The 24,801-nt window shown below is 40.2% G+C and overlaps 6 protein-coding genes across 16 annotated transcripts; 2 read left to right on the top strand and 4 right to left on the bottom strand.

The window, feature by feature from the left end:
* Positions 1-1,364: 1,364 nt before the first annotated feature.
* LOC111493663 (stress-response A/B barrel domain-containing protein UP3-like) lies at positions 1,365-2,450 on the top strand. The gene has a single exon (XM_023143456.1). It carries the CDS (start codon positions 1,547-1,549, stop codon positions 2,318-2,320), a length of 774 nt encoding a protein of 257 aa, XP_022999224.1. The 5' UTR covers positions 1,365-1,546; the 3' UTR covers positions 2,321-2,450.
* A 13-nt stretch (positions 2,451-2,463) lies between these two features.
* LOC111493666 (mediator of RNA polymerase II transcription subunit 20a-like) lies at positions 2,464-5,137 on the bottom strand. Its single transcript, XM_023143462.1, has 5 exons — positions 4,980-5,137; positions 4,747-4,889; positions 4,490-4,671; positions 4,223-4,312; positions 2,464-2,847 (listed from the first exon to the last, which is right to left on the bottom strand). The coding sequence occupies exons 1-5, from the start codon at positions 4,991-4,993 to the stop codon at positions 2,605-2,607; spliced, it is 672 nt and encodes a 223-aa protein (XP_022999230.1). The 5' UTR covers positions 4,994-5,137; the 3' UTR covers positions 2,464-2,604.
* A 1,024-nt stretch (positions 5,138-6,161) lies between these two features.
* On the bottom strand, positions 6,162-8,474 carry LOC111493661 (growth-regulating factor 5-like). Its single transcript, XM_023143454.1, has 3 exons — positions 7,523-8,474; positions 7,011-7,443; positions 6,162-6,925 (listed from the first exon to the last, which is right to left on the bottom strand). The coding sequence occupies exons 1-3, from the start codon at positions 7,704-7,706 to the stop codon at positions 6,427-6,429; spliced, it is 1,116 nt and encodes a 371-aa protein (XP_022999222.1). The 5' UTR covers positions 7,707-8,474; the 3' UTR covers positions 6,162-6,426.
* Positions 8,475-8,562: 88 nt separating this feature from the next.
* Positions 8,563-15,284, bottom strand: LOC111493653. Of its 5 annotated transcripts, none has more exons than XM_023143431.1 (20): positions 14,869-15,284; positions 14,600-14,686; positions 14,127-14,472; positions 13,857-14,048; positions 13,694-13,777; positions 13,032-13,091; positions 12,658-12,702; positions 12,230-12,426; positions 11,207-11,656; positions 10,909-11,035; positions 10,629-10,826; positions 10,466-10,555; positions 10,271-10,333; positions 10,070-10,144; positions 9,899-9,949; positions 9,738-9,815; positions 9,501-9,635; positions 9,328-9,435; positions 9,036-9,101; positions 8,563-8,941 (listed from the first exon to the last, which is right to left on the bottom strand). In XM_023143431.1, the coding sequence occupies exons 3-20, from the start codon at positions 14,439-14,441 to the stop codon at positions 8,873-8,875; spliced, it is 2,403 nt and encodes an 800-aa protein (XP_022999199.1). In that variant the 5' UTR covers positions 14,442-14,472; positions 14,600-14,686; positions 14,869-15,284; the 3' UTR covers positions 8,563-8,872. The 5 variants fall into 5 exon arrangements, with proteins under 5 accessions (XP_022999199.1, XP_022999200.1, XP_022999197.1 ...); XM_023143432.1 differs by having other exon boundaries at positions 14,600-14,660; XM_023143429.1 differs by having other exon boundaries at positions 14,127-14,686.
* A 921-nt stretch (positions 15,285-16,205) lies between these two features.
* LOC111493654 (O-fucosyltransferase 35) lies at positions 16,206-20,418 on the bottom strand. Of its 6 annotated transcripts, none has more exons than XM_023143434.1 (11): positions 20,240-20,418; positions 20,040-20,148; positions 19,295-19,953; positions 18,930-19,067; positions 18,720-18,792; positions 18,535-18,605; positions 18,370-18,458; positions 18,122-18,254; positions 17,462-17,694; positions 16,874-17,350; positions 16,206-16,763 (listed from the first exon to the last, which is right to left on the bottom strand). In XM_023143434.1, exons 3-11 carry the CDS (start codon positions 19,784-19,786, stop codon positions 16,562-16,564), a joined length of 1,908 nt encoding a protein of 635 aa, XP_022999202.1. In that variant the 5' UTR covers positions 19,787-19,953; positions 20,040-20,148; positions 20,240-20,418; the 3' UTR covers positions 16,206-16,561. The 6 variants fall into 6 exon arrangements, with proteins under 6 accessions (XP_022999202.1, XP_022999204.1, XP_022999203.1 ...); XM_023143436.1 differs by having other exon boundaries at positions 19,295-19,927; XM_023143435.1 differs by having other exon boundaries at positions 20,040-20,120.
* Positions 20,419-21,384: 966 nt separating this feature from the next.
* Positions 21,385-24,673, top strand: LOC111493657 (pentatricopeptide repeat-containing protein At2g06000). 2 transcript variants are annotated; one of them, XM_023143443.1, is made up of 3 exons: positions 21,385-23,400; positions 23,511-23,757; positions 24,233-24,673. In XM_023143443.1, the coding sequence occupies exons 1-2, from the start codon at positions 21,849-21,851 to the stop codon at positions 23,522-23,524; spliced, it is 1,566 nt and encodes a 521-aa protein (XP_022999211.1). In that variant the 5' UTR covers positions 21,385-21,848; the 3' UTR covers positions 23,525-23,757; positions 24,233-24,673. The 2 variants fall into 2 exon arrangements, with proteins under 2 accessions (XP_022999211.1, XP_022999210.1); XM_023143442.1 differs by having other exon boundaries at positions 21,389-23,757.
* Positions 24,674-24,801: the final 128 nt, after the last annotated feature.

Raw genomic sequence — 24,801 nt, 5'->3', positions numbered from 1 at the left:
TGAGTTGAAAGACACTAATGAAACTAAATAAAATCATTTTAATCACAGAAATTTTCTCAAATATTTTGATTTGTGTGCAACGATAAATATGGTATATATCTAAATGAAGGGAGCCATTAACGTTATACAACAAACCACTAAGAAGAAGTTCTCAACACCAAGAAAAAACTTTATACTGATACATTTGTTTATCTTTTCGAGAAAAAAGAAAAATCATCCCCTAATTTTGCTTTATGTCCATGATGCATGAGGGAAGTATCAGGTTATCAGTTCTTGCGGCCTTCAAGATAACAGTGAAACTGAATGAGAAGAAACTACTAATCACGAAATGTCTATCTTGCTCACTCTGTTAGAAGATATATTCAGCAGAGTTATCGACTATGTCTACAAGATATCTTTTACCCATGTCCAGGCATTGGATGTAATTGCGAACAAAATTTGGTCCATGAGCAAGGATGAAATAACATTCGCATGAATACAACAGCCAGAAATTAAGTCCACTATTTGCATGAGGCCTAAAGGATGAGTAAGTTCATTTATCATGCCAAATACTACATATAGTCAAATATCTAGATTGTAAGAAAATATCTTGGTGCTGATCAAACCCAAGAATTATACGGAGATTTTATCACTCGGGGGAAACGCAAGTTTATTACAGAACGTAAAAGCAGTAGTCTAAGATCAAAAAGATGGATTCAGGCGAATCTTCAACCACAGAACGATCGTCGATAGCGGTCATCATCATTTGGGGCCTCAATTGGGCTTACTGTTAACTATAATACATCGGCCATCAAGTATAGTTCATACTCTAGTGATCTTCAACAGAAAATAGAAATGAACAGTGAGAATATATATTATACACAAACATGACAGCAATAGACCAGGAAGACCATTAGAGAATGGACGTCGGAAACTCACTCGAGCATTCTGAAGACGGCTTGAGGAAGCGACTCTGGATGGGAGAAGATGCGGGAGACTCAACCGAGAGCACAGATCTTCGCTTCTCTGCTTAGAACTTCGAAGAAGACGCCGGAAGGAAATTTGCGACCTCCTTGTCGAAGATTGTAGCACAACTAAACTGTAGATCCAAATGTAACAAGAACTTCATAAAACATCAAAAACCAGCTAAAATCGCATTGTTTATCAGACATAGTGGTAGGTTTCATGGCTTCAGTTCGCCAAAATAAGAGCATTTCGTGGTTTGTCCTAGCACTATTTGTGAATTGAAGAGTCTGTAAATTGAACTCGCACGAACAAAAGCAAACTTAACTATAACAAATCCATTTTATTTCAGTTTCTAAAATTTATCGTAGTAAGCATAAATTTATTCGTATTAGGGTGTAAACAGTTCAATTTTTTTTGGCGTAGAAGTAATATTTGGAATATTGTATTGACATTTTAGGGGCCTTGGAAGAGTGTCCATGCGTTACTTTAAAAGTAACGGACAGGATTAGCGGGTGATTGATTTTAGAAGCAGAGAATCGGAAACCCTAGCACGTCCCCGTCGCCCAAATTCTCTGATACTCATTTCACTTTTGGGGATAAAATGCTATCACTTGCACTCCGTACGATCTCCACGCTTCCTTCCAGTTCTAGGCATCTCCGCCCCCGCCCACACCATCGCCCCTCCTTCAGGCCCTTCTCCGTCAACATGTCTACACACACTCCGCCAATCGAACACGTCGTCCTCTTCAAGGTTAAAGATGGCGTCGATTCCTCCAAGGTAAACGACATGCTCACTGGCCTCAATTCCTTAACCTCCCTCGAACAAGTTCTCCATCTCACCGCCGCTCCCGTCCTCCGCAACTGCTCCTCCGCCTCCAACTTCACTCACCTCCTTCATAGCCGCTACCCTTCCAAGGAGGATCTCTCCAGCTACTCCGCCCACTCCGCCCACGTGGACGTTGTCAAGCAATTTGTTCTTCCTATCTGCGATGACATCATGGCCGTCGATTGGGTCGCCGATGCTTTGCAAGGCCCCGTCGCCGCACCTCCTGGCTCTGCCCTTAGAATCACTTTCCTCAAGCTCAAGGAGAATCTGGCGCAGGAAGTTAAGAACGAGATCTTGGAGGTCATCGCAGGTCTGAGGGAGAAATTGGGGCCCAATGTCCAGCTGACGGTGGGCGAGAACTTTTCCCCGGGCAGAGCCAAGGGGTATTCGATCGCTTCGATTGCCATTTTCCCGGGGCCGAAGGAGTTGGAAGCGGCGTCTTCAGACCCAGAAATGGTTGAATTGCATAAAGAGAAGGTCAGGGAGCATTTGGAGAGTGTGATTGTGGTGGATTACGTGGTTCCGCCGGCGCAAACCGCGAGTCTCTAATCCCATCTATGATTGTCGCTACAAATTTCTGATGAACGATGTTATGTGTTGAAATTGAATAAAAGCGTCCACCGTGATGAATGAAATTGTAGCATTCCGATGTTTTTGAGTTTCTGCTCTGTTTGTTACTTGCCGCCTCGGCGTCCATTTTAACATTTTCAAGCGCATACAATTTCAGTCAAATTTATCCTCCATTATTCGAATAAGAGAAACAAGTTGTGAACATCATAAGAGTTCTGATCTCAAGCTGAAAAAAAAGAGAAAAGAAAGAAGCGATTTTTATACTAGTTTCTGGCTGATTGAACTGCTTGCACAGTAGCGATTAGCTGGGCCATCACATTGGCATACTGAACCGCTGTGTGTTGAGAAGTATAGTAATCCGACAGTCCATATTCTGCAAAGTTGGGTTCTATGTGCATGAAACGACCAGGTAGGGAGCTTTTTGACATGGCTTCTTGCCATACCTCGAAAAACTCCTCCATCACCTGTTTTGATTTCTCCATTGAAGAAATCGGCAGATACTCAATCTGCAATATACAGGTTTAAACATAGTGAACGGTCTCAAGTGTTCAAAATGTTTCATTGGAAGAGCAACAAACAGCAGCCAAAAAGTATAACATGTGCACATTTGACATACAGATTCTACTTGAAAATGAGTCCTGCTTTCCAAATTCACAGTACTTCCAAGATGATGTTCATCATAATAGATTCGAAACAAATTACAGGATTGAATCGAGATTTGCTAGAGAAGTGTCAAGGTTCCAACTTCAGCATGAAAGCAAGCCATCTTAGAGATGTTTCAAGTTTCCAACCACTTGGGACTTGGATAATACAATAAAGAACATAGCAAAATGTTTTCGAGACAAGAAAGCCATACGTTTGAAATCGGCATCTTTCTTTGCTTTATTTGTTTCAGGATGAGCACCACACTAGGGAATTGACCCAAGCAAAGGCTACATATTATAATCAAGCAACCAGGTGAACTGGAAGACACTTTCTAAACTTAATAAACTCTTTGGGAGGAATTTACTCAGAAAGCGTGAAGATCACAATAAAGAACTTCCATAACTATGCCTACGTAGGCTTTTGCAAAGATATCCTAATCAGATCTCACTACTTCTCAACATAACATCCTTCACTACAGAGCCTACTGATTAGTTATTTGATGCCTTTTCATTCTACTTCATTGTTCTTGACCAGGTTGAGGATTGTTGGGGGAGGAGTCCACATTGACTAATTAAGGAATTGATCATAGGTTTATAAGGAACTATATTTCCATTGGGACGAGACATTTGGGAGAAACCAAAAGCAAAACCATGAGAGCTTATGCTCAAAGTGGACAATATTATATCATTGTGAAGAGTTGTGGTTCGAACAAAGAAACTGTGAGCTTCGAAGATGTAGTCAAAAGTGACTCAAGTGTCGAACAAAGGGTGAAATTTATTCGAGGGCTCTAAAGAAGGAGTCGAGCCTCAATTAAGGGGAGGTTGTTCGAGGGCTCTATGCACCTTAGAGGAGGCTCTATGGTGTACTTTGTTCGAGGGAAGGATTGTTGGGAGAGAAATCTCATGTCAGCTAATTAAGGAGTGGTTGGTTTATAAGGAAATACATCTCCATTGGTATGAGGCCTTTTGGAGAAACTAAAAGCAAAGCCATGAGAGCTTACGCTCAAAGTAGACAATATCATACCATTATGAAAAGTCGTTCAAAGTGGACAATATCATACCATTCTGGAAAGTCGTGGTTCCTAACATACTAGGAGGCGAACAACTCATAGGAAAAGAAACTGCTCGCTCAGATACAAAAAAAAGACAAAAAAAAAAAAAAAATGAAAAACCCAACAAGAAGAACGTGCAATAATATATGAGCAGAGTTGACATGAAAAGATGAAATGAGCCTTACCTCCATGACAATTCCTCTCAAATTCTCGGAATTGTTGGGAACAACTTTTCCCACTCTTAGCTGGAAATCCCCTAATTGGTACTGAAACCCCTACAAAACCAACAAGGCGAACTGTATGTAACCAAAGATTTATCATCTCACACGACTATAAACAAAACGGCAGAAGAACAGAGACGAGAGAGCTACAAAAATCAACTTCAAATTTGAATTCCTGGACATGGGGAAATGAAGAATGCATCAGAACTAGAAAAGCCTGGGTGGGTCAACCTCGAAATTGAGAGCAACGCGCAATTTGTAAGACTGCAGCTTCTCCATTATAGCCTGAATCGTAAAATCAGCTTCTAACACGATCCGTTGGCCACGGATTATGAGATAGTACTTGTTTGGTTGCTCCGGCACAGAAATTCCAAGAAAGTCGCGCGGGAACTCGCCCGCTGCTATGTTCGTATCTGTTGTTGACAGATTTAAGATTCATTTAGGTAATCAAATCTCGAAAAACGTCTCTACAAAAAGAATGCGATCACCTCTTAAGATGGGTTTGTAGAATGTAAGAGTAGCTTTCCACTTGCCCCCTTTAACGCCATGGATACTCTCAACACACTGCGAAACCTCGTTGAGTATCTGACTGTTAACAGTGCTGCCGGCATTCGGTTGCCAATGCAAAACCCTAATCAAAGGACAACGAAGAAAGTAGATCAAGAAACGAATCCACAAGAAATAACGAGCACTTTTTTGATGGGGGTTTCCGGGGTTTTACCATTTTAGCGGCATACTTCCAGTCGTACAAAGCCGCAGCAAAACAACGGAGATAAGGCGGTTCGGAGCAGATTAGGCACAATTTGCAACTTTCACGGAAAGCCCAATTGAAAGAATAAATACCCCTGCCAGCCCAAACTTGAGTCCTTGCGCGTTGCCATGCCCTTCGGGGATCCATACAATTCTACTGGATCTCAAAAAGAACAATAAACAAATAAATAAAAACATTGGTTCCCTGTTTAATGGACAGTGGAGGTGACAACGGTGGAACCTCTCTACCAATATCTGAAGGGCCACCACTTTGACCATATGCTTTTACACTATTGCTTAGTCAAGTCTTTTCTTGTTAAATACCTTCAGAATTTAGGTCTTTAAACCATGTAGAGCTTCAAATAGTGGTTCTAAAAAATGGCAATCAAATCAATGTGGTTAAAGGTAGCTTTTTTTCTTCTTAAGTTTTCACAAATAAGAGAAATAGAGACAATCTTCTATTTCCCTTCTTGTTCTACTCCCACGACAAGCTACCAATTTGGCTCCATTTTAGCATGAAACTACAAGTAAACTGAAAAGGGTCACAAGCAAAATGAATCAAAACAGTTGCCTTGAGAGAAAGGAAGAGAAGAAAAGGTACATATTTATCTAAGAGGAGTTGTTTGTGTGGGGCTGCATAGAGAGTGAGACAGGCGTAGGGTGCCCAGTTTCCATATCCTGCAGCTACATACTAATTGATTTGGAAGCTTTCCAACACTCTCAAAAAGGACCTTTGTCCGGTTTCTTTTTATAACGATCCAAATCTCTTAGATATTGTTCTATTTGAGTTTTATTCCCCAAAGTTTAATCTAGAATTAAGCAGTGAAACTTGGACTCTGCTGTTTAAACTTTCCCTAAATTTAAATCAAATTAAGATTAAAAGCCTATTTGGTACGCCTTTCTAAATGCTGAAAAAGTAAGAGGGGGGGAGAGAGAGAGAAAGCAGGAATCAAGGTGGTCCGTTGGGGGCCCTCTCCCATTATTATTATTACAAGACAACAGACATAGAAGGTTGAGCCAAGCCCAGAAGACAGATGGCCAGGACGCTTACCTTAGCATTCTATCAGACCTCTCTGACACATCATTCATCATCTAACTATTTATGCATTGAAGTAGATGGGGCACACCGCATTCAAACACACTCTTTGGATCCTTTTTATGGAACTAACCACTGTTCTCTTCAACTTCAACTTCAGCAAACATACAAACAAATCCACTTACCCTTCAACCCCATGCATACACTACCCTTTCATTTCTTTCGCTTTACATTTTTGGACATTAGTCGTCAAAGAAAATCAAACAAACAAAACTTATTTGTAATGCATTGTGGTAACAGTGGGTCATGGATCCCAAATACAAACCAAAAGTCTTTCCTTGTTTCTCACTAAATGCACAATGGAATCAGATAAAAAAGGTCATCAGTTTTCATTATGCTTATTGGAACTGAAAATGGAGGAGAAGTCATGCTGCGACGAGTTAAGAATAGACATTGAAAGCCGAGTTTCAGAAACTGAGCCAGTATTGGATGACTTATCATCCAAATCAACCCACGACTCCCTGTCTTTAGGAGACCATTCACCAAAGAAGTGATGCATAGTCTTCTCCGGTTTCTCTCGTTCCATCTTACTCTGCATCTCATTATATTTTCCCACCGCGTAGTAATGCTCGTCTTGCTTCACTTGCTTAGGGGAACCGCCAAAGCTCTGCAGCTGCAAGTAAGAAGAGTAGTCACCTTGTAAAGCTGAGCAGTTCTTGTGTCTGGGGGATGAGGAAGAACAACTCATTGTCAGAGGAGTTAGCTGCCAGGGATCTTCCATAGACGAAGCGGAGAAGCCTCTCATGTTCCCAGAATGTTCTTCCGATAGAAATGGATGCTTATCAACATCTTCCTTCCCCCCATAAACATACCTATTTCTTCTTCTCGGTTACAAGAGGGTAAAATCTTCAGTTAAGTCTCAAAACAAACAATCCCGGAAACAGAAAGAAGTGTTTTTGTGCAAACCTGTAATCTGCAGGAGGGTCCAGAAGTAAGGATGGGTTGGAGCTGTGCTGCAAATGGGCAGAACCAGGGGGCCTAGAAAAGGAGCCATGTTGATAGAGAAAAGGGTGAGGAGAAGGAGTATTGAAACAAGAATGGGTATGGATTTCAGAGGGAAATGAGTTGGTGCTGAGTGAAGCGGTGGAGTTGTGGGTGATGGAGGAGATGGGTGGGGTAGATGGATTAGAGGTTAGAGCAGTTATTGTTGTTGTTGGTTTCAAAACTTCCACAGGCTTTCTTGAACGGTTTTTGCCTCTGTGCATATGTCTCTCACAGTATTTAGAATCTGGATATGCCTCTTTGGAGCATCTCCATTTTTTGCCGTCTGTTCTTCTGCACCTTCCAGGCTCTGGGTCGATTTTCCTCCCCGAACCCATCTGCACGAAGTTCCATCCAACTGCACACACAATAGAAACCCAAAACTTGGGCATCATAATGAATGATACGGTTCAAAACAGAAAAATAGGAAGTGTTACCGTCTGGATATTGGTGGGGAAAGAGCCTGGAAATGAAAGGAGTGTCCAAAGAGGATCTCTTCATGGTGTAGAGCAGATCAGGAGGGACAGGGATGCCGGAGACCATGTACTTGAAGATGAGGGCTTGGTGTTCTAGCTCTTGCCATTGAGCTGCAGTGAATGGGAGCCTGTTTCGTGCGCTCATTTCTTGAGTTTTTCTTCAGTGAAGAAGAAGGAGAAATGTTGAAGGGCCAGGGAGGAGTGGAATAGGTATATTTATTTGAGGGACCATTGGGGGGTGCAGAATCTTGTGTGAATGTTTAAAACTAATGGTTCTGATTATAATGCCGGATGCTCACTCCTCAGTCCTCTGTTTCTCTCTCTGCTCATAATATTATGACTGCAACGCTCTGCAGCTTCTGGTTCTGCCTGCCAACCCTTGTCTCTGACATCTCTACGGAAATCCACAAGATAAAGGCAACTAAAATAATAAACAAAACAAAAGGAAAAGGAAATTTATATACAAGCATGTATGAGACAGACTAAAAGAGTTGGAGTCTGAAGCTAAATGCCTGCCTGCACCTGAAAAACTTTGTACGCTTTAAGCTTTTACTGCAACTACCAACTCTGTTTACTTTTTCTGTTCATTTACCCCGGAGCTTCAGACTATATCCCACTGCCCCCCACTTACCGTTTTCCTTTTTCCTTTTTTCCATTACAACTGTCCCTTTCTTTTCCTTTGCGTTTTCCTTGGTTGCTTCATTTTAGCCTCTTGTTTTAGGATTAAACAGCGATCGAGTTGACTGACAAACATTGGAAAAGCAACCGCATTTTGCCATTAGTTGATGGGGGTGTTGTTCAAATCCAACCTTTGTTTAATGCATTAAAAGTTGGATGTTTTCTATAAAACCAACCCAAACGCAGTCTCTGTCTCTGTCTCTCTTTGGGACATGTACGAAACGGGAGCAGAGCTCGAGGCATTCAGTCAAGCCAACCAGGTCTTTACTGTACCTTGCAATCCTCGAAACAAAAAAACGAAGCAAAGCAGTGGCTGTAATCTGTAATAAATATCATGCTTTGCTCTTTCCCTATCATTTTATTGTCTAAGAAATACAGTCCACTTTCATCTACGTTTCTTAAAATGCTAAAACTACTACAAACATCCAATGTCGTCGTAGAAATGTCATAGAGACAAAGAAACCGGAGAGTATGTGTCATAGAGACAAAGAAACCGGAGAGTATGAGTTGGAGACATTTCCTGCCTAGAAAATTGGAACTTATGGATTAAAAAGGAGAAGAAAATGAATTATTTGTAGTATATAAATTATACATCATTGAACTTGCGTTCATCAGTTTATGTGGTAGCGGGGATCATTCCTTCTGGAAGAAGGAGAGAACGAGATCGGTATGCACAGAGAACAACTGTGTGTCCACAAAAAGCTGCTCACACAATAGAGACAACAAATCACTTGTTAGCCAGTTTTCAAAAATATAAGATCAATACTCTAGAAAACCTAAGCAGGTGATTGACTACCTTCAAAAATGGCCGATCACGACTTGGGAACGACTCAATGAAGCTCTCCTTCAACAGTAATGAAACCTAACAGAACAAAACGATTAGCTATTAGTAGCCTATCACATGTTCATACAACAAATCAAGTATATCCCCTACATGCTCATGAACCCAGTTTTGAACGCTCACTTTTCCTCGTTTAAATTGAGTCGTGCAACAATACAGTTTCTAATCGATGGATATCTATACAACCCAAGAAGGCAGCAGATGATTACAAATTGGCTAACAACTTCAAAAGAGATTGCAAACCCACCTTATCGTCATTCGATTGTACATTAGTAATTGTATGTGAACGGAGGTTAGCACAGAGAGAGTCCAAGTATAGTCTTAGCACTTTTAGGAAACCCCTGGCGGCTTCAACCTATAAGCAATAAACAAATTAAAGAAATTTACGACGACGCATATACTGGGAAAAAACTTACTTACCTGCACATCAGTGCATTCAAGCACTGGCCTCTTTCTCCCTAAATAACTTTCTCCAACTAGATCCACGTGATACGGTCTTAATGATGAGAATAACTCCTTTTGTTTTGGCAGCTGAGGTATTGTTGGGGCCTTGACCTGTCATGTTCAATAGTAGTGCAAATCAAATGCCTATTCACAGCAAGCTAATAACTCATAAAAATTTGTATGAAGATCAAAATTCTGGAAAAATGAAGAGACCTGGTTCTTGTTCACATCAACCAAAATGGCATTGGTCAGCTTCGACTGTACTTCACTGGTTTTATTTCTCACACCGACCTACTTAAAAGTTCCCATATAAGTAATCAATCAGAAAAATACCAGAAATAGCTGCAAGAAACAACCAGAAACAAAATGCTTACTATGTAAGGAACAGGGGCATCCAAAAAGTCCAGCATGTCATTTGGTAACACCTGAGTGATTATGTTCATGAATCATGACAGTTGAGACGTTCAGAAGCCAATAAACACAAATATCTTCCAAAACAAGAGATAAATCACAGGACGATAATTATCAGAGAACAGAAATCATACTGGCATCAGCAAGCTTTGCCACTGGTAGGGACGAATCATAGGGATAATCGATAAAACTGAAGCAGATAGGATACCCTGCATGTTGTATGAGTTACTCTCACATGCATATAAAATAACTTCACTAACGAGACCTCCAATCAACAGCCAAATTGAACACCATAATCAGACCAGAACAAACACGATGCAAGAAAAATCATGTACCAGATTGGAACAAACGATCACGATCTGCTTCTCCAGCAGCACTCCAGCTAAAATTGATAAAATCTGTGGACAGATGAATTTATATGGCTCAAGTTGTCAGCAATATTAGTAACAATCAGTATTCCATCCCCCAGCCCCAGAAACTATGAGAAATGGGGGTCAGGGGTGACAATTCAAGGCTGCCCATATACTTACATGCTCGAGGCGTAAAGAACCACACATGCTTGCAACAGTCCATACTGATAAGGCATTTGCTTCTTCCTCCACCATGAGAGCGCCGTGTGCCTGAGAAATCAACAGGAGATAAAGCTAATCATGCCACAGAAGAGGGCATCGCTTTAACTTAAAAAGTGATTACCTCTGCTAATTCAAGACTTGTACTGCATGACCTTGGATCAATGGTCGAGCCAGCAACATGTAGAACTGTTTCACCTGATCTATAATACTCCAAGGGATGCAGGTGCTCCAAAGGATGAAACTTAACAGAACAGCCCCTAGCAGGGTAAGGCAACTGGTAATACTCGCATATGATTTGTAACGATCCATTCTTATTTTCCTGCAAATTCAAAAAAATTGAATTCTTAAAGAAAATGGCAAGAGAGGTACCTACAAAACCACAATTGTTAAATTTCTAGAACCTTGGCCCACTCAAGAATTTCAAGTAGGTCTGAGGAATCATCCTGGCCAGAAAACGATGCCTCCTCTGTTTCCGTGTCATCAGCATCACTCCTGAAATTTCTGTCTTCACTCGGAGACCCCTGAAAACTACATCATAGAAATTGAATGTTAAAAAAACCAGCTTAAAAATGAGTCAAAGTCATTGCTGCAGTGTCACTCTGATTACGCTTAATGTAGAACATTTAACAAGTTGTTAATATTAGACAGAACGTTTTGAAACATTAATGTAAGTACAATAGTCAGTTGTTAATCATATACCTTGAGGACGAATCAGAGCTTTCATATTGATAATAACGGAGGAGAGGAAGAACCGCATTTGGTAAACGCCTATCAATCGCCTGATTGTTTCTTGTAAAATCATCAACATCGATATCATGATTTTCCTTATGTACGGTAGCAGATTCTGTTTTGGCAGTAACTACCTCTGGTTCTCGATCAAGTGTGACAACTATATCATCACTAATGCCCTTTTTTAGACATTGAAAATTTCCATTGTGCATTTGATGCTCAAGATGAGTTTCATCACTCATCATTCTTTGAGAATATTCCTCTTTTCCCTCGTGTCTGTCTTCAGCTGCACTCTGATCTAAAGTCATGCAACCGATGTCTTCCGCCAAATCTTCTTCATTGCTCAAATTCTCTGTGGATTCCAAATCCAAAACACCAATACCTTTTGTTAATCTTTGCAGCCTTTCTTCCGTGAAGATGCTACAGGAAAATTAATAAAAAATAAACAAAAAAATAAAATATTAGAAAATTGACATAATAAAACAATGACAATCGAACGCAAGAAATAAAATTTAGTTCACAATGAAAAGAAAAGGGGAAAGCCATACATTCTCTTAAACTTCTTGAGAATGTATGTACTAAGTTTCGATATCATTAATCCAGTTACCATCTTAAGCTATAACCATCAACACAAGATTATATAATTTGCATCCAAATTTCAATCTAAATGTTTCTTTTATTAACATCAAACCATTTCACATTGGAAGTTAAAGAGTAGAAATTTTAATATCCAGTATCCACACACAAACAAAAGGTGGCACGAATTCCTAGCATATGAAAATGCCAACTCTCATATCAGTTCTCCCTGTGAAGCATTACAAAGGGAAATATAGATTTCAATCTGTAACCAAAACAACCAGAATTTTCGAGTATCCAAAAGCTCAAAGAAACCATTGTAGGTCTTTTTTCAGGGGGAGAAGAGAATCATCCTACATCTTAATATGGGAGAATATGGTATAAAAACATCAGAATGTTTGAAGTTCATACATATACCTATTCAACACACCAAAATGTAATTCGAAGAATGGCAAGCGAGATAGAATGCAATAGCATCTGCGTGTGGTTAGTATGTAACGGCTCAAGGATGAGTAGGAAGGTGCTTTCTCAGAAGCAGAAAGCAACCCAGATGGTTTCTGCACTAATTCTTCAACTAAAACACAGCATCCGTACAATGTTGAATCATCAGCAACCTGCAAGCATAGTTTGCAAATGAGTGTTGTAGTTCCCTTACAGCTTTAGTTTTGCATTATTGCTTTGTGGCCTGTACTTTAGGGGTCCTATTTCAAAATCACTCTATGAATGTAAGGTGAACTTTTCCAATCCAATGGGGGAACAATTATGATGAAAATATGTAAGGTAGGAAATACACAATTGTAACCCCCACTCGCATAGGAGAATTAACAATTGAAATTTAATAGTACCTGTAAGCGGAATACAAATGAGAGGTCACTTTGCTTGAAGTGTTCCTGCAAGTGCAACATAACGATTGGGACAAGTTACTAATACATGCTACAGCATGGTGACTCAAGTTATAACAGAGATCTTTATTCAAGCGCTAGTGTGCTAATTATATTACCAATGACAGAAACATGGTTGTGTTTTTAAATTATCCTTGAAATTTACACAGCTAATTGCCAAAATAATTAAAGACAGTTACGTGCAGGTTATAACTGATCTAAACTCCAATAAATATACTCTGTTTCTTTATGTATTAAGCAACACTACCATGGATGCTCCTGCCAATTCATTTAATTTTGTGTTTAAAGTTCCAACCCATTTTCCAAAAAGAAAGTACCTGTCCAAGAAGAATCTCGTTCCACTCACTCATGGAAGGAGTTCTTTCGACAGCGTGAACCTGTAGTCACAAGATGAAAACTTAGAGAAGAAAGAAAGTGATCTGAGACTCTAAAGAACAATTTAGGAAGCAAGCAGACAATAGTGCTGCCAAAAAAACACTTTTGTAGGAGTTCCATTGATATGGTGAAATGTAAACAAGAAATCCTATCATGTTGTTGTAACGGCCCAAGCTCACCGCTAGCAGATATTGTCCTCTTTAGGCTTTCCCTTTTGGGCTTCTCCTCAAGGCTTTAAAACGCGTCTGCTAGGGAGAGATTTCCACACCCTTATAAAGGGTGTTTCGTTATCCTCCCCAACCGATGTGGGACATCACAGTTGTAATTACAAGGGACAGTACCAATGAGCAGCTAGAGTGGATAAGTTTTAATTACAAAAAGGTTAATTCAACTTGCTCCATGAAAGAGCAAGGAACGTAATGGAATCAAGAAACTTAGGAGTGTCTCATTTCTTGTAGGTGAAGATGTGATCATTCCACTCAAGCAGCACCATATCTACTTTTTCTTTTTAATGCACCAGATGGTAAATAATTGTGAAACAATGCACCTATCTATTTTTAAAATTGTGCATAATACATAAGAAAAGATTCAACAAGAAACCAACCTCCACACCTCCTGGAAAGCAGAATGAAAGAAGGTCCTTGTACTTGCACGGTAACTGTTTCTCTGGAGGGTAAACAAAAAGGACCTGACAGGGGATGAAAAATTCAACTCAAGCAACGCAGGCAGGAAGGTCTTATTGATTTGTAGGACAAGTTTAAACTCACCTGTGGTTCAAGATGTGGTTCCACCCGAGATTGACTCTGACTATTATTAAGAGCAGTTCGCACTCTCCCGGAACCTTCAGACTTCCTTGCAACATACTGCCTCTGAAGTGCTTGAATGTCACAATTAGGGTGCAGCCCAACAACAACCATGCTCTCAAAAATCCTAGTCGGCTCCTTCTGAGATCGATGGTCCTGAAGTTTGGAGAAAGCTCAGACACGCAGCAAAAGATATGTTGGTGGAAGGCAATTGAGAAGAATGAAAAAACTAACCAAGTACTGCAGCTGGAAATTGGCCCACTGACGCTTCTGGGTAGTGAGAACTTCAGGATTGTAGGTTCCTGCAGTTTTGACTTGCGGAGGACTAGAAAAGCCTTTAAGAACTTTATTAACTTGACGCTGCAATCTCTGGAGTGGACTGTTGGTATCGTCGCCTTTTGAAGAATATATAACAGAAGGACGAGGAGAGCGAGCATCGGATGCGGCAGCAGCTGCGGCAGCAGCCACAGCTCTTGCAACATCTTCAGTCGTCTGGAGGAAAAGTGAAGCACCCCAACGTGTGCTCCCTGTCTCTTCCTTCGTATCCATAACTAAAACCCTTCTCCCTTCTCCTCTCCTCCTACCCAAATATGCAACACGTTTTAGCATAAAACAAACAATTACACGATTCTAAACAACATCCAATTTTACTAGGGATTGGGAATACGACTCCACACAGTGAATGAAATAAAGCTTTCCTGATATACCCAAAAGCCACGAAGATATCCCCCTTTTTTGCACCGAACGTGAATCCCAAGCCGAACTTGACTGAGAAAGTGCCACAACAGAACCGCCTGATTCAATTTTCACAAATTACCCTCCTAAAGAAACTCATTGAATTCGCCGAAACCCTTATTTTAAAATTCAAAAACCAAAAGACCAGGAACATTCTTCGATTGTTGTATAAGAGAAATTATCATCCAAAGCAAAACCCGAACATAATCAGAAGCCGAAAGGAAAACAAAAAGAAACGAACCTTTGACGATGCCCCAATAAAGAATTGAAGAGGGAAATAGTTTAGACGGCCATAACAAAGCTATGCTCCACTAAGCGGTCAGCGAAGGAGAAAGAAGATGGCGGAGGGCGAGGGAAGGGAAATTGGGTACACATTAATATTATATTTAATTTAATTAGCTGAATAAATTTTATTCATTTAGTAAAAGAAGAATAAAGGAAAGCAATCAAGGTTTTCCCTTCCTCTACAAGTATTGAGACGAACAAAATATGGAAGGGGAAAAGAAAACGTTTTTTAATCTTTTCTTCAGAGATGCAACGAAGGGTGGGTTTGTTCTTGCCGGTTGCATCCGAAGGCGTTCCATTCTAAGGAGAAAAAACAAGGAAATTAAATAAAGTAAGAAAATTTCAATCGTTTTCATCACTGTGAAAGGTCCCATAAGGAAGATTCTAAATAATTAAAGTTTTAATTCCGTAAGGATACATTTTATTTTAATATTTTGTGATCAGACTTTAAATTATTTAATTTTAGGAGATAAACAAGGGATGATAGTGAATGCGATAAAAGGGCTCCACTTCCTTAGCGGACCATGGCTTGCCATATTTAATGACCCGAATCATTGTACCACCATTCTTGGCACGTTTAGTAAACATGCGTTATATGTTGGATCTTAGAATGGATTTGAGCTTGGTTGTTGTCTCGAAGGCCCAATAGAAGAGGGAGGCGTTGCGAGGAACGGCGGGAGCCATTGGAGAACCCTGCAGGAGCTTGAAAGAAAGAAGGAAAGAAAAAGAAAGATGATGGGCATGAAACAATCATTATTGAAAGCATGCGCAGAGAGACAACACCAGTGCCAGCGCACATGTCATCCCAACGCGCAGATTTCCAACATTGGGTATGACTTTTGAGTGTCCAGACACGTCTCTTTTCACAATAATTGGTGCCTTTGCTTTTTATTTGGCTATTCCAAACAGCATCACTTAGCAACCAAAAGATGTTTGATTTGGAACCACCGCATTTCCAATTTCCTGCTGCTACTGCTACTGCTTTCAAGGATTTGAAGCCCTTGTCCTCTTATATTTCGTTATTGAATAGAGATCTCATCCTAAGCAATACAAAGAGTCAAAAGAGGTGTAACGTTTCAGTCCCACCACTATCAAATATTGTTTTCTTTGGAGTTTCTCTTTCAGACTTCCCTCAAACTTTTAAAATGCGTCTATTAGAGAGAGGTGTAATATCATAGGGATCTTGGATGGCTGGCTGGTCTGGAATAAGAAAATGATCCACCGTTCTAGTCAACAACACTGAATCAAATCTATCTAAACCAGAGTACTCAGAATCAATGGAAAATATCAGAGTGATACCAAAATGAAAGTTTATTGAGATTATGGTATCATTGTTTTGTATTTATGAATTATAATGCAGTTCTATTCAGTATCTGTATTACCCCATAGGGGGCAGGTTGGATACATGCTACAATTGCTTGCGTTTCTATGGTATACTCAACGATCATAACCACAACAAGCTCGATTAAATCTGACCTGATGTTGGCCTCTCCACGATGAAGTATTCTCTAACCAGAGACCTTTCCAAAATTTGAAAGTTTACAACGGTCGCTGTTGGTGGGGACGTGCCCAAATAAATAGTTAAACCTTTAACCTCTTCTTATGGAGTCGAAGGCGTCGAAGAGAATATAAGCCAATCCTTTTCGCCTCTACTTTTCTGTGGTTTTATCACAAATGCATCCTGGATAGGGATTTGCATAAAAACTCTCCTCCAACTTTGGGAATTCTCCAGCCACTCTAAGATATGGAGCCCCAGCTTGATTTTTATGAAGCGCTTTCACTTTCGAACTGAATTTTTTCCACGATATCTTTCCTTCATCGAGGTTATCGACAAGTTTGACGAAATTTTCCCTGCGCCAACAACATTACGAAAACTATCATGCACTGTGAAGGAATTGAATGGGGTAGTTTTAGTTAAAAAGTTGTCAGATTTGAAGTGGAGAGAAGATTTTGATGATTACTTGTCCGGACTTATGGTCTTCTTGAAGCCCTCAAAACGCCTGTGACCTTGAATTGCCTTTGCCATATTTCCATCATATGTATAGATAAAAACATCACTTTGAAGGGCTACGACGTAGTCGATGCCTGCTAACATGTTCTGGTGATTCTTGAAAGGATTCAACTCATCTTCTGTGGAGAGTGTAGAGTGGGAATATATATTGGGGAAGTGATCCTTAAGATATTGCATACTTCCATTTCCAAAGGCCTCACCAGCTACCAAATATATTCTGGTGCTGGAAGGAAACCCCAAGCCTCTGAGCAAAAGAGAAGTCTCCCTTGGGGTCAGCGGGCAGCCACCGAGCAACCTTCTCTCCGTCCCGTTGATTTCCTTCTCTTTCCAATGGGCAACTTCATAACGCATTCTACGCAGCTCATTGTCTTCGGCTGTTGTCAAATTATGACTGCAGCCTGTAAATGCCAGCATATCCTTCTCATACCTATAACAAGAACATGGGATCATGTTATGAACTTGTTTAGTAGCAGACGAAGAAAATAGAAAGGTAAACGTTTGAGGAAAATTTTGGAAGCTTATCAAACGCAACGCTTGCCTCAAATGAAGAGCAATATAAAGGCTTCCATTCTGTCGCATTCTAGAGACCAAGGTGTTCCCCAGCTCTTCAATTGGAGCTGAATATTTCAACGCTTCGAAATTGACACGACATCTCAACTTCTGTATAGAACTCGAGAGACCATTGTTAGCCAGCCGGGAATCCGTGTGAGTAAAATACATCACCTTATGCTGCTTCAGCAGTGGTAGGACCTCTGCTTTATAGTAACCAGTCTGATAGGAATTAAAGAGTTGTTACACGGACAGTCGACAAGCTGAAGTGTTTAAATTGGATTAAGCTACATTACACTAAATGAAACATGCCATGAAGAAGAAGAAAAGAATCACTGTAACGGCCCAAGCCCACCGCTAGCAGATATTGTCCTCTTTGGGCTTTCTCTTTCGGACTTCACCTCAAAGTTTTTAAAACGCGTATGCTAGAGAGAGGTTTCCACACCCTTATAAAGGGTGTTTCGTTCTCCACCCCAACCGATGTGGGATTTCACAATCTTTTTCTAAAATATTCAACATAAAAATACACAACAAAAGGTTTGATCTTAATGAATGACGCAAACAAGATAGTTAGATCCTCAGAACATGGCTCATTTCGTGTTGCTAGAATACAACGATAAACAATCAAAACATGGTTAAGAATGATGACCTTGGACCAAGAAATTGGTGTTTTGTTGAAGGGCACTAATTCGGCGTACGAGGGTGGTAGTGTCTCTACTATATGAACATCGTTCTCCAATGTCTGAAGAAAGTGTTGCCAATTGAACAGATCTTTAAAGCCACTACAAACACATATCAATTCAGTTATAACACATTGATGCCAAGTCCAGCATTATTCACATAAAAGATGTGTGCAAGCTTCGAGATATTAAAACATTAACATGATTGCAACGAAACCTTTCATCTGCCCAATAAGACTTATGATCGAGCGAAGGAAGGACGAGCACTGCTTTCATAACCTTTGCAATCACAACCATATCACAGATCTACACCATAGAAAGATATCAGAAAATAGTTGGTTTTTAAAATAGCCTATGACACTAGAAAGCAGAAGAGCTAGACCCCAAATCTCATCTGATTCAAGCCACCGTTGGCATTTACGAGAATGTATCCATTCGTCTTCACATCTAGCTCTGCAGAAATAGAGAAAATGGAAGGCGATAAACTTAAAGCCTAAATTTATAAACACTATTTACACGTTCCAACGAAAATGGACAAGCAACTATTTGTAGATTAGCAGAACATACTTTTGTGGCGCCTTCCCTCGTTGATGCAAGGAGCAAAATTCTCGCTGTCGGGTTTCATCCAGATTTCTGAATACTGCAATCAGTTTGATAGGGTAAGAAATATTTCAATTCTCATCCATCTGGTCTTATTGTTTATAATAAGATCAACAAAAACCAGATGGAGTTAATGAGCCAATCATAGAACTTTTTAATCTCGGGTTCCTCACTTACCTCCACACCATTTTGACTCCCAATTACACGTGATTCCGTCATCGGAGTTCGCTCAATACTACTTTCCCCTTCCCTATATCTAAGATTATGAGATTTCTGATCCACTTGATTTCTACTTGTAATGGAGTCGGGTTTATCCTATATAAAGGATAAAATGTTTAGGTAAGAAGAGCTGTGGATCAAGTATGGTAAACAGAAACATATATTCGATCCCATTTATGTTTCTTATTCTTAACATGGTATCAAACCATCATTCTTAACAATTTCTATAATTTAATGTATTGAGTGTTATGCCTCAACACCAACTGGAAAAATAGAGGCTTGCACATAAAGTAAACAAGTCAAAACTATAAATTTCCATCAACCTGATGTGATTCGTTGGTCTCGATGACTGATCCAAACCAACCATTCATGCAGATCTTGAGAATACCCAGAAACAAGCAAAGACCACAGAACATCATGAACATCAAATGTCCCAGTTTCCTTTTCTCCCTTAGCCTAAAGTCCAGAGAAACAAAACCAGGATTTAACAAACTTTTAGCAGCAACACCCCCGTGAGTTCTCTGGCTAACATGTTGACCTGTCTTCCGTTCCAAACCGGATTCAAAGCCATCCACTAGAACCGTGCTTCTGAAAGCTTCTGATCTGGGTGAGTTCACAGGAAGATCAATCTCATGATGGCTACTAAGCCCATTATTTTGGATGGTGTTCGAATTAGTGCTATTATTAATGTCATTGCTGTTGTTGTTACGCTTGAAGGAGTGTGCACGACGAGTTATAGGACCCGAGAACCGTGGGCTGTTGACCCGTTGAGAAACGCCATCGTTGCTGTTGTGGTGGCGCTGTGGAACCATCATCTCTGCCCCCACCCCTAATGTTGATTATAGTTATGATATCACCATCAAACAGCAAGAACAGCTTTGGAGCCTCTTGCTTGCAGTCTCTTCTGCAGCATTCAACACAACACTTCAAAACTGGCAAACCCCACTTTCGATGATCTGATTACCAATGGATATAAATATGCCTATGCCCACAAATTGAAAACAAGTACAAGTTAATGCTTATAACCAAAAACAGAGGACAAAATGTAAGAGAGACTAAAAAATATACCCCCTCTTCGATTTGCTTCTTTTCAATCTAACCTGAACAGACCCTTTTCAAGTTGCGGCAACTCCTCCACCAAATCTCATACTTCATTCATCAAAACCAATACACAACCCTTAAATTATTGAACCTCCGCCCACCCACCAAATACTCCATTAAAGCTAATCTAATTATGTTAATACAAAGCCTTGAAGACAGATGCATACCTTGGGTCGGCGATAAGAAAACGAATGAGACGAAGGGATCACAGAGAGAGAATGGTTTAGGAGCACTAATGGAGGATGCCCAGTACGGATTTTGGAGAGAGGGGTCTGAGGAAATGGACTGAGGTCAGACCCTGACCCTTCCAGGAAATCAGCTTAGATCTTTCTTCTCTTTTTTTTTTTTTTTAAAGCTTATTTAGAAAAGAATTATATTTATGATTAATAAATTGAAGGCTCTCATACTGTCATAGTTTCCTGTAATCTGAAATTATTGTAGCGTTAAATCTGGAGCTGTGACTCGCTGGAGTCATAATCCAACCCTAATGAAACAATTTGTTTTCCAGTTCGGATTTAAAGGGATTTGTCCAATTTTTTATATGTTTAACACAAGATCGCATCTAAAAGAAGGGATTGGAGAACGAACGCAAGCTGGCTAGTTGACCCATTTCGATCACACCGGCCGCTGAATTTGACTCCATCAGTGGATACTAAAACTCATTTGTCAATGGGGCCAACGCCTAATATAGCCACCCACGCCCAAAATATTATCTTAAACAAACTCATTCATTCAACACTGAGTTGGTATAACAAATTTATACACTTTGCGCTTAAATTCACTCCTTTCGGAGTCCAATAGGATCCACGTCTATACTAGCACTCGTTCACTTTTCCCACCTAATCCATAAATCCACCTCTTTCGGAGCCCAACAAGATCCACGTCTATACTGGCACTCGTTCACTTCTCCCACCTAATCCACCTCTTTTTGGTCCAACTTTTTTACTGGCACATTGCCTCGTGTCTACCCATTTTGGAGAAGAGTCTCCTCGCTGGCACATCACCCCGTGTCTGGCTCTGATATCAATTGTAATGGTCGAGGTCCACTGCTAGCGGATGTTGTTTTCTTTGAATTTTTTTTCGGACTTTCTTTCAAATTTTTTGAAATAAAAAGATTGCTACCCCTTATAAATGATGGTTCGTTCTCCTTCCCAACTACAGTGGGATATCACAAGATGCGTCTAAGAAGATACATAAAACTCGCCATTTATTTCATTCCAATATATATTTCCTTGGGATTTTACACGAGTGACGAATGAACCTCTTTAAATCAATGAGGAAGAAATTGATGTTAAGAAAATGGGGAGAGTGGCCAGTTTGGGCTATAGATACAGCGGCCCTGATCTTCAACTCCCCGGCCCAAAGCGAACCCACCTGAGCTGAACGCTTAAGAAAATGTTAAACAAAAGAAAATGAAAAACCCTAAACGCAGGAACCCGGAGGTCGTCCATTCATACGATTAGCAGCTTTCTCCCATCGAGATTTTGTTCGAGGTTTTGCGGTATCATCTTTAGGGCACGATTAGCAGCTTTCTCCCATCGAGATTTTGTTCGAGGTTTTGCGGTATCATCTTTAGGGCTGCACATTGATTGGAATTCAAAGTCCCGTGTTCGGTTCCGGGTTTTACTTCTTTTGCAAGTTCGGCATCTTTCATCAACCAGCATTTTTTTGGAAAACTGTTAAAGTATCCCAGCTTCGGTCGATCTCATCTTTCTTGATTGAACGAATGGATTTCATATTAGTTATGCGTGCTAGATTGGATATTTCATTCATTCCATGAAGAGTAGAGAGTTGAAGCAAGAATCAGTCACACAATCTGAGGGACCGAACAGAATACCTGGGTGTAAACGAGCAAGGATTGTGATTGAGAATATATGGGAAGATAGAGCAGAGCCCAGTGATGGCGTGGGGCTGCAAATGACCCTTTTGTTCTTCTCTAGCCGTGCCTGCAGGTTTCGAGCCTCCAATTTCTTCATTGCCCAGTTTTATAGCATTGCAGACGGAGTATCCCGCGCTCGACCTTTTTGTGATAGAGAGGTAATCCGAAACCCGGAGTCTTGGCTAGTGAAGGTTGTTTGCACTCTCTTTTTTCGATCGCATTCCCTTAATGCTTGCTTTGGTTATCTAAGTAGAAACTTGAACCCTTCAATCGCTTTCGAGGTTATTAAGCGGTTTAGAGATCCATTATTAGGTTTGAAGTTTTTTGAGTTTAGTAGAACACACCTGAGCATTAACCATACTTTTAATACCTATGATTTGCTCGTGAGGAATCTCTGTCAAATGGGTCTCAACGATTCTGCAAAAACTGTGTTCGATTGCATGAGGACTGATGGGATATTGCCGGATAGTTCCATAGTAGAAATTTTGGTGTCTTCATACGCTCAATTGGGGAAGTTAGATGCTGCCAAAAATTTTCTTGATGAGATTCACTGTTATGGTATTAAAGTGATTCCTTTTGTATACAATAACTTTTTGAATATGTTGGTCAAGCAGAACCAAGTAGATGAAGCTGTCTTGCTATTCAGAGAGCACTTGGAACCATATTTTACTCCAGATGTTTACACCTTCAATATACTAATTAGAGGATTGTGCAGAATAGGAGAAACCGATAAGGCGTTTGAGTATTTACAGAATATGGAAAATTTTGGTTGCTTTCCTGATATTGTTTCATATAATACGCTTATAAATGGGTTTTGCAGAGTTAATGAGGTTAGTAAGGGGCATGATTTGTTAAAAGAAGTTCAGTCAATAAAAGGGGTTTCCCCAGATGTTATAACGTACACATCGATTATATCTGGCTATTGCAAGTTGGGTGACATGAAGGCAGCTTCTGAGCTTTTTGATGAGATGGTTAGTTCTGGAATCAAACCCAACGACTTCACTTTCAATGTTCTCATTGATGGTTTTGGTAAAGCTGGAGAAATGAGATTGGCTTTGGCCATGTACGACAAAATGCTTCTTCTCGGCTGTCTACCAGATGTGGTTACGGTCACTTCCCTGATTGATGGCTATTGCCGGGCGGGTGAAGTGAATCAAGGTTTGAAGCTCTGGGAGGAGATGAAAGTAAGAGACCTGTCTCCAAATGTTTATACCTATGCTGTTCTCATTAACGCTCTCTGTAAGGAAAATAGAATACAAGAGGCAAGAAACTTTTTGAGGCATTTGAAATTGAGTGAGATTGTTCCTAAACCATTTATTTATAATCCTGTGATTGATGGGTTTTGCAAGGCTGGGAAGGTGGATGAGGCAAATGTCATAGTGGCTGAAATGCAGGAGAAAAAATGCCGCCCAGACAAAATAACATTTACCATCCTAATTATAGGCAACTGTATGAAAGGGAGAATGGTCGAAGCAATTAACATTTTTTATAAGATGTTGGAAACCAAGTGTATTCCAGATGAAATAACTATTAATTCTTTGATATCTTGCCTTCTGAAGGCTGGAATGCCTGATGAAGCCTCTCAAATCAAGCAAGCTGCTTTGGAATACCTGAACTTCGACTTGTTATCGTTGAAGAATCCACTTACAATAAAATCTTCATGTGTGCCAGTTGCTATTTGATAAGGTCTGTTGTGGAAGTGGACTAATAATTTTTTTGGCCTGAAACGATTTGGAAACGCTCTCTTCTTCTGCGCCAAATCACAAGAAAAGCAAGTGAAGGACGAGACAAGTAGCCTAACAGACGGTTAGTACATTTTTGATGACTCTAGTTTCTCGAGACTGAATGTGAATGGTACCTATGGTGGTAATAATGGTACCTATGGTGTTTTTTCTTCTTTTATTTTGTTAGAGAACCAGTATTTTTTCCCTTCATTTGTTCTATTCCGTTTGGTAGGCACACTCTATGTAGACTAGAAATGATAGACACCAAGATTTCTTCTTTTTGCTTATGAAAGGATCTTGAGCGTATAGTGAGTCGAGAAATATATAGGGAGAGGGAGATACATAGGATAAAACTATCAATCCCACCTTGGTTGGAGAGGAGAATGAAACACCAAGGGCGTGGAAACCTTTCTCTAGCAGATACGGGGAAGTCCGAAAGGAAAAGCCCAAAGAGGATAATATCTGCGAGCGGTGGGCTTAGGCCATTACAGATCCTTTCTTTCATTATCATTTCTGTGCGAGTTATTAATGTTTCTGTTGCTTATTTGGACTTGCAGGCCAGTAGAAGTTGGAGTTTCCCCTTGAAGGGCTTAAACCTCGCTGTCGGAATCCAACAATAATGGCTGCCATGCAGTTTGTTTGAACACGCAGATCAAAGGTCAAACCTTGGGATTTATAGCACTTGATCTCACACTGTTTTCATTATTTTTATCATTGTTGGTGATTCTGGGAGAGTAATAGGGTTAGTGACTTGAAGAAATGCAGATGAGCACAGACCAATCCATAAGTCTGCTTACTCCTCCCATTCTTTAATCTTGTGGTTTAAGAGAGGAAGACAATGTTGGGGTTGGCATAGGCTTTTGGTCATGTACAGGACATCATTTCCTTTTGCCTTCTAAAATTATGTAAAATAAATACCAGGATTATCTTTGAACACAAGTATTAACGGGGTGGTGTTATGGCCCGTTTTGAATGAGATTTCATGTTAAAGATGTCCATTTAAGCTGTTGGGACTAAAGGTACAGAAGTTTCTCGTTAAACAGAGAATGGGATAGGAAATAAGGATATAGCTTTCTATCTATTAGCTAGATGAGGTTGGAGATGGAGATTACATTGCTCTTTACCA

The sequence above is a fragment of the Cucurbita maxima genome, unplaced genomic scaffold (assembly GCF_002738345.1).
Source record: "Cucurbita maxima cultivar Rimu unplaced genomic scaffold, Cmax_1.0 Cma_Scf00019, whole genome shotgun sequence".
In the NCBI taxonomy this organism is placed as follows: domain Eukaryota; kingdom Viridiplantae; phylum Streptophyta; class Magnoliopsida; order Cucurbitales; family Cucurbitaceae; genus Cucurbita; species Cucurbita maxima.
Note: the sequence above shows the minus strand (reverse complement) of the source record. Positions and strands in the feature narration are given on the sequence as shown.

Coding starts and splice junctions, on each gene's coding strand:
- LOC111493666 (XM_023143462.1), bottom strand. Junction 4,313..4,489: donor GCGTTGCTCTCAATTTCGAG/GTTGACCCACCC, acceptor TTGGTTTTGTAG/GGGTTTCAGTACCAATTAGG. Junction 2,848..4,222: donor TGAGAGGAATTGTCATGGAG/GTAAGGCTCATT, acceptor TGTATATTGCAG/ATTGAGTATCTGCCGATTTC.
- LOC111493657 (XM_023143442.1), top strand. CDS start 21,849: ATGAAGAGTAGAGAGTTGAAGCAAGAATCAGTCACACAATCTGAGGGA.
- LOC111493653 (XM_023143429.1), bottom strand. CDS start 14,501: ATGCTAAAACGTGTTGCATATTTGGGTAGGAGGAGAGGAGAAGGGAGA. Junction 11,657..12,229: donor CATTTTGGTGTGTTGAATAG/GTATATGTATGA, acceptor ATTTTCCTGTAG/CATCTTCACGGAAGAAAGGC. Junction 10,556..10,628: donor CAAGTCTTGAATTAGCAGAG/GTAATCACTTTT, acceptor TTGATTTCTCAG/GCACACGGCGCTCTCATGGT.
- LOC111493654 (XM_023143434.1), bottom strand. CDS start 19,786: ATGATGGTTCCACAGCGCCACCACAACAGCAACGATGGCGTTTCTCAA. Junction 18,606..18,719: donor CGAGGGAAGGCGCCACAAAA/GTATGTTCTGCT, acceptor CTATTTCTGCAG/AGCTAGATGTGAAGACGAAT. Junction 17,695..18,121: donor CACCAATTTCTTGGTCCAAG/GTCATCATTCTT, acceptor AATTCCTATCAG/ACTGGTTACTATAAAGCAGA.
- LOC111493663 (XM_023143456.1), top strand. CDS start 1,547: ATGCTATCACTTGCACTCCGTACGATCTCCACGCTTCCTTCCAGTTCT.
- LOC111493661 (XM_023143454.1), bottom strand. CDS start 7,706: ATGAGCGCACGAAACAGGCTCCCATTCACTGCAGCTCAATGGCAAGAG. Junction 7,444..7,522: donor TCCCCACCAATATCCAGACG/GTAACACTTCCT, acceptor TTGTGTGTGCAG/TTGGATGGAACTTCGTGCAG. Junction 6,926..7,010: donor GACCCTCCTGCAGATTACAG/GTTTGCACAAAA, acceptor GTAACCGAGAAG/AAGAAATAGGTATGTTTATG.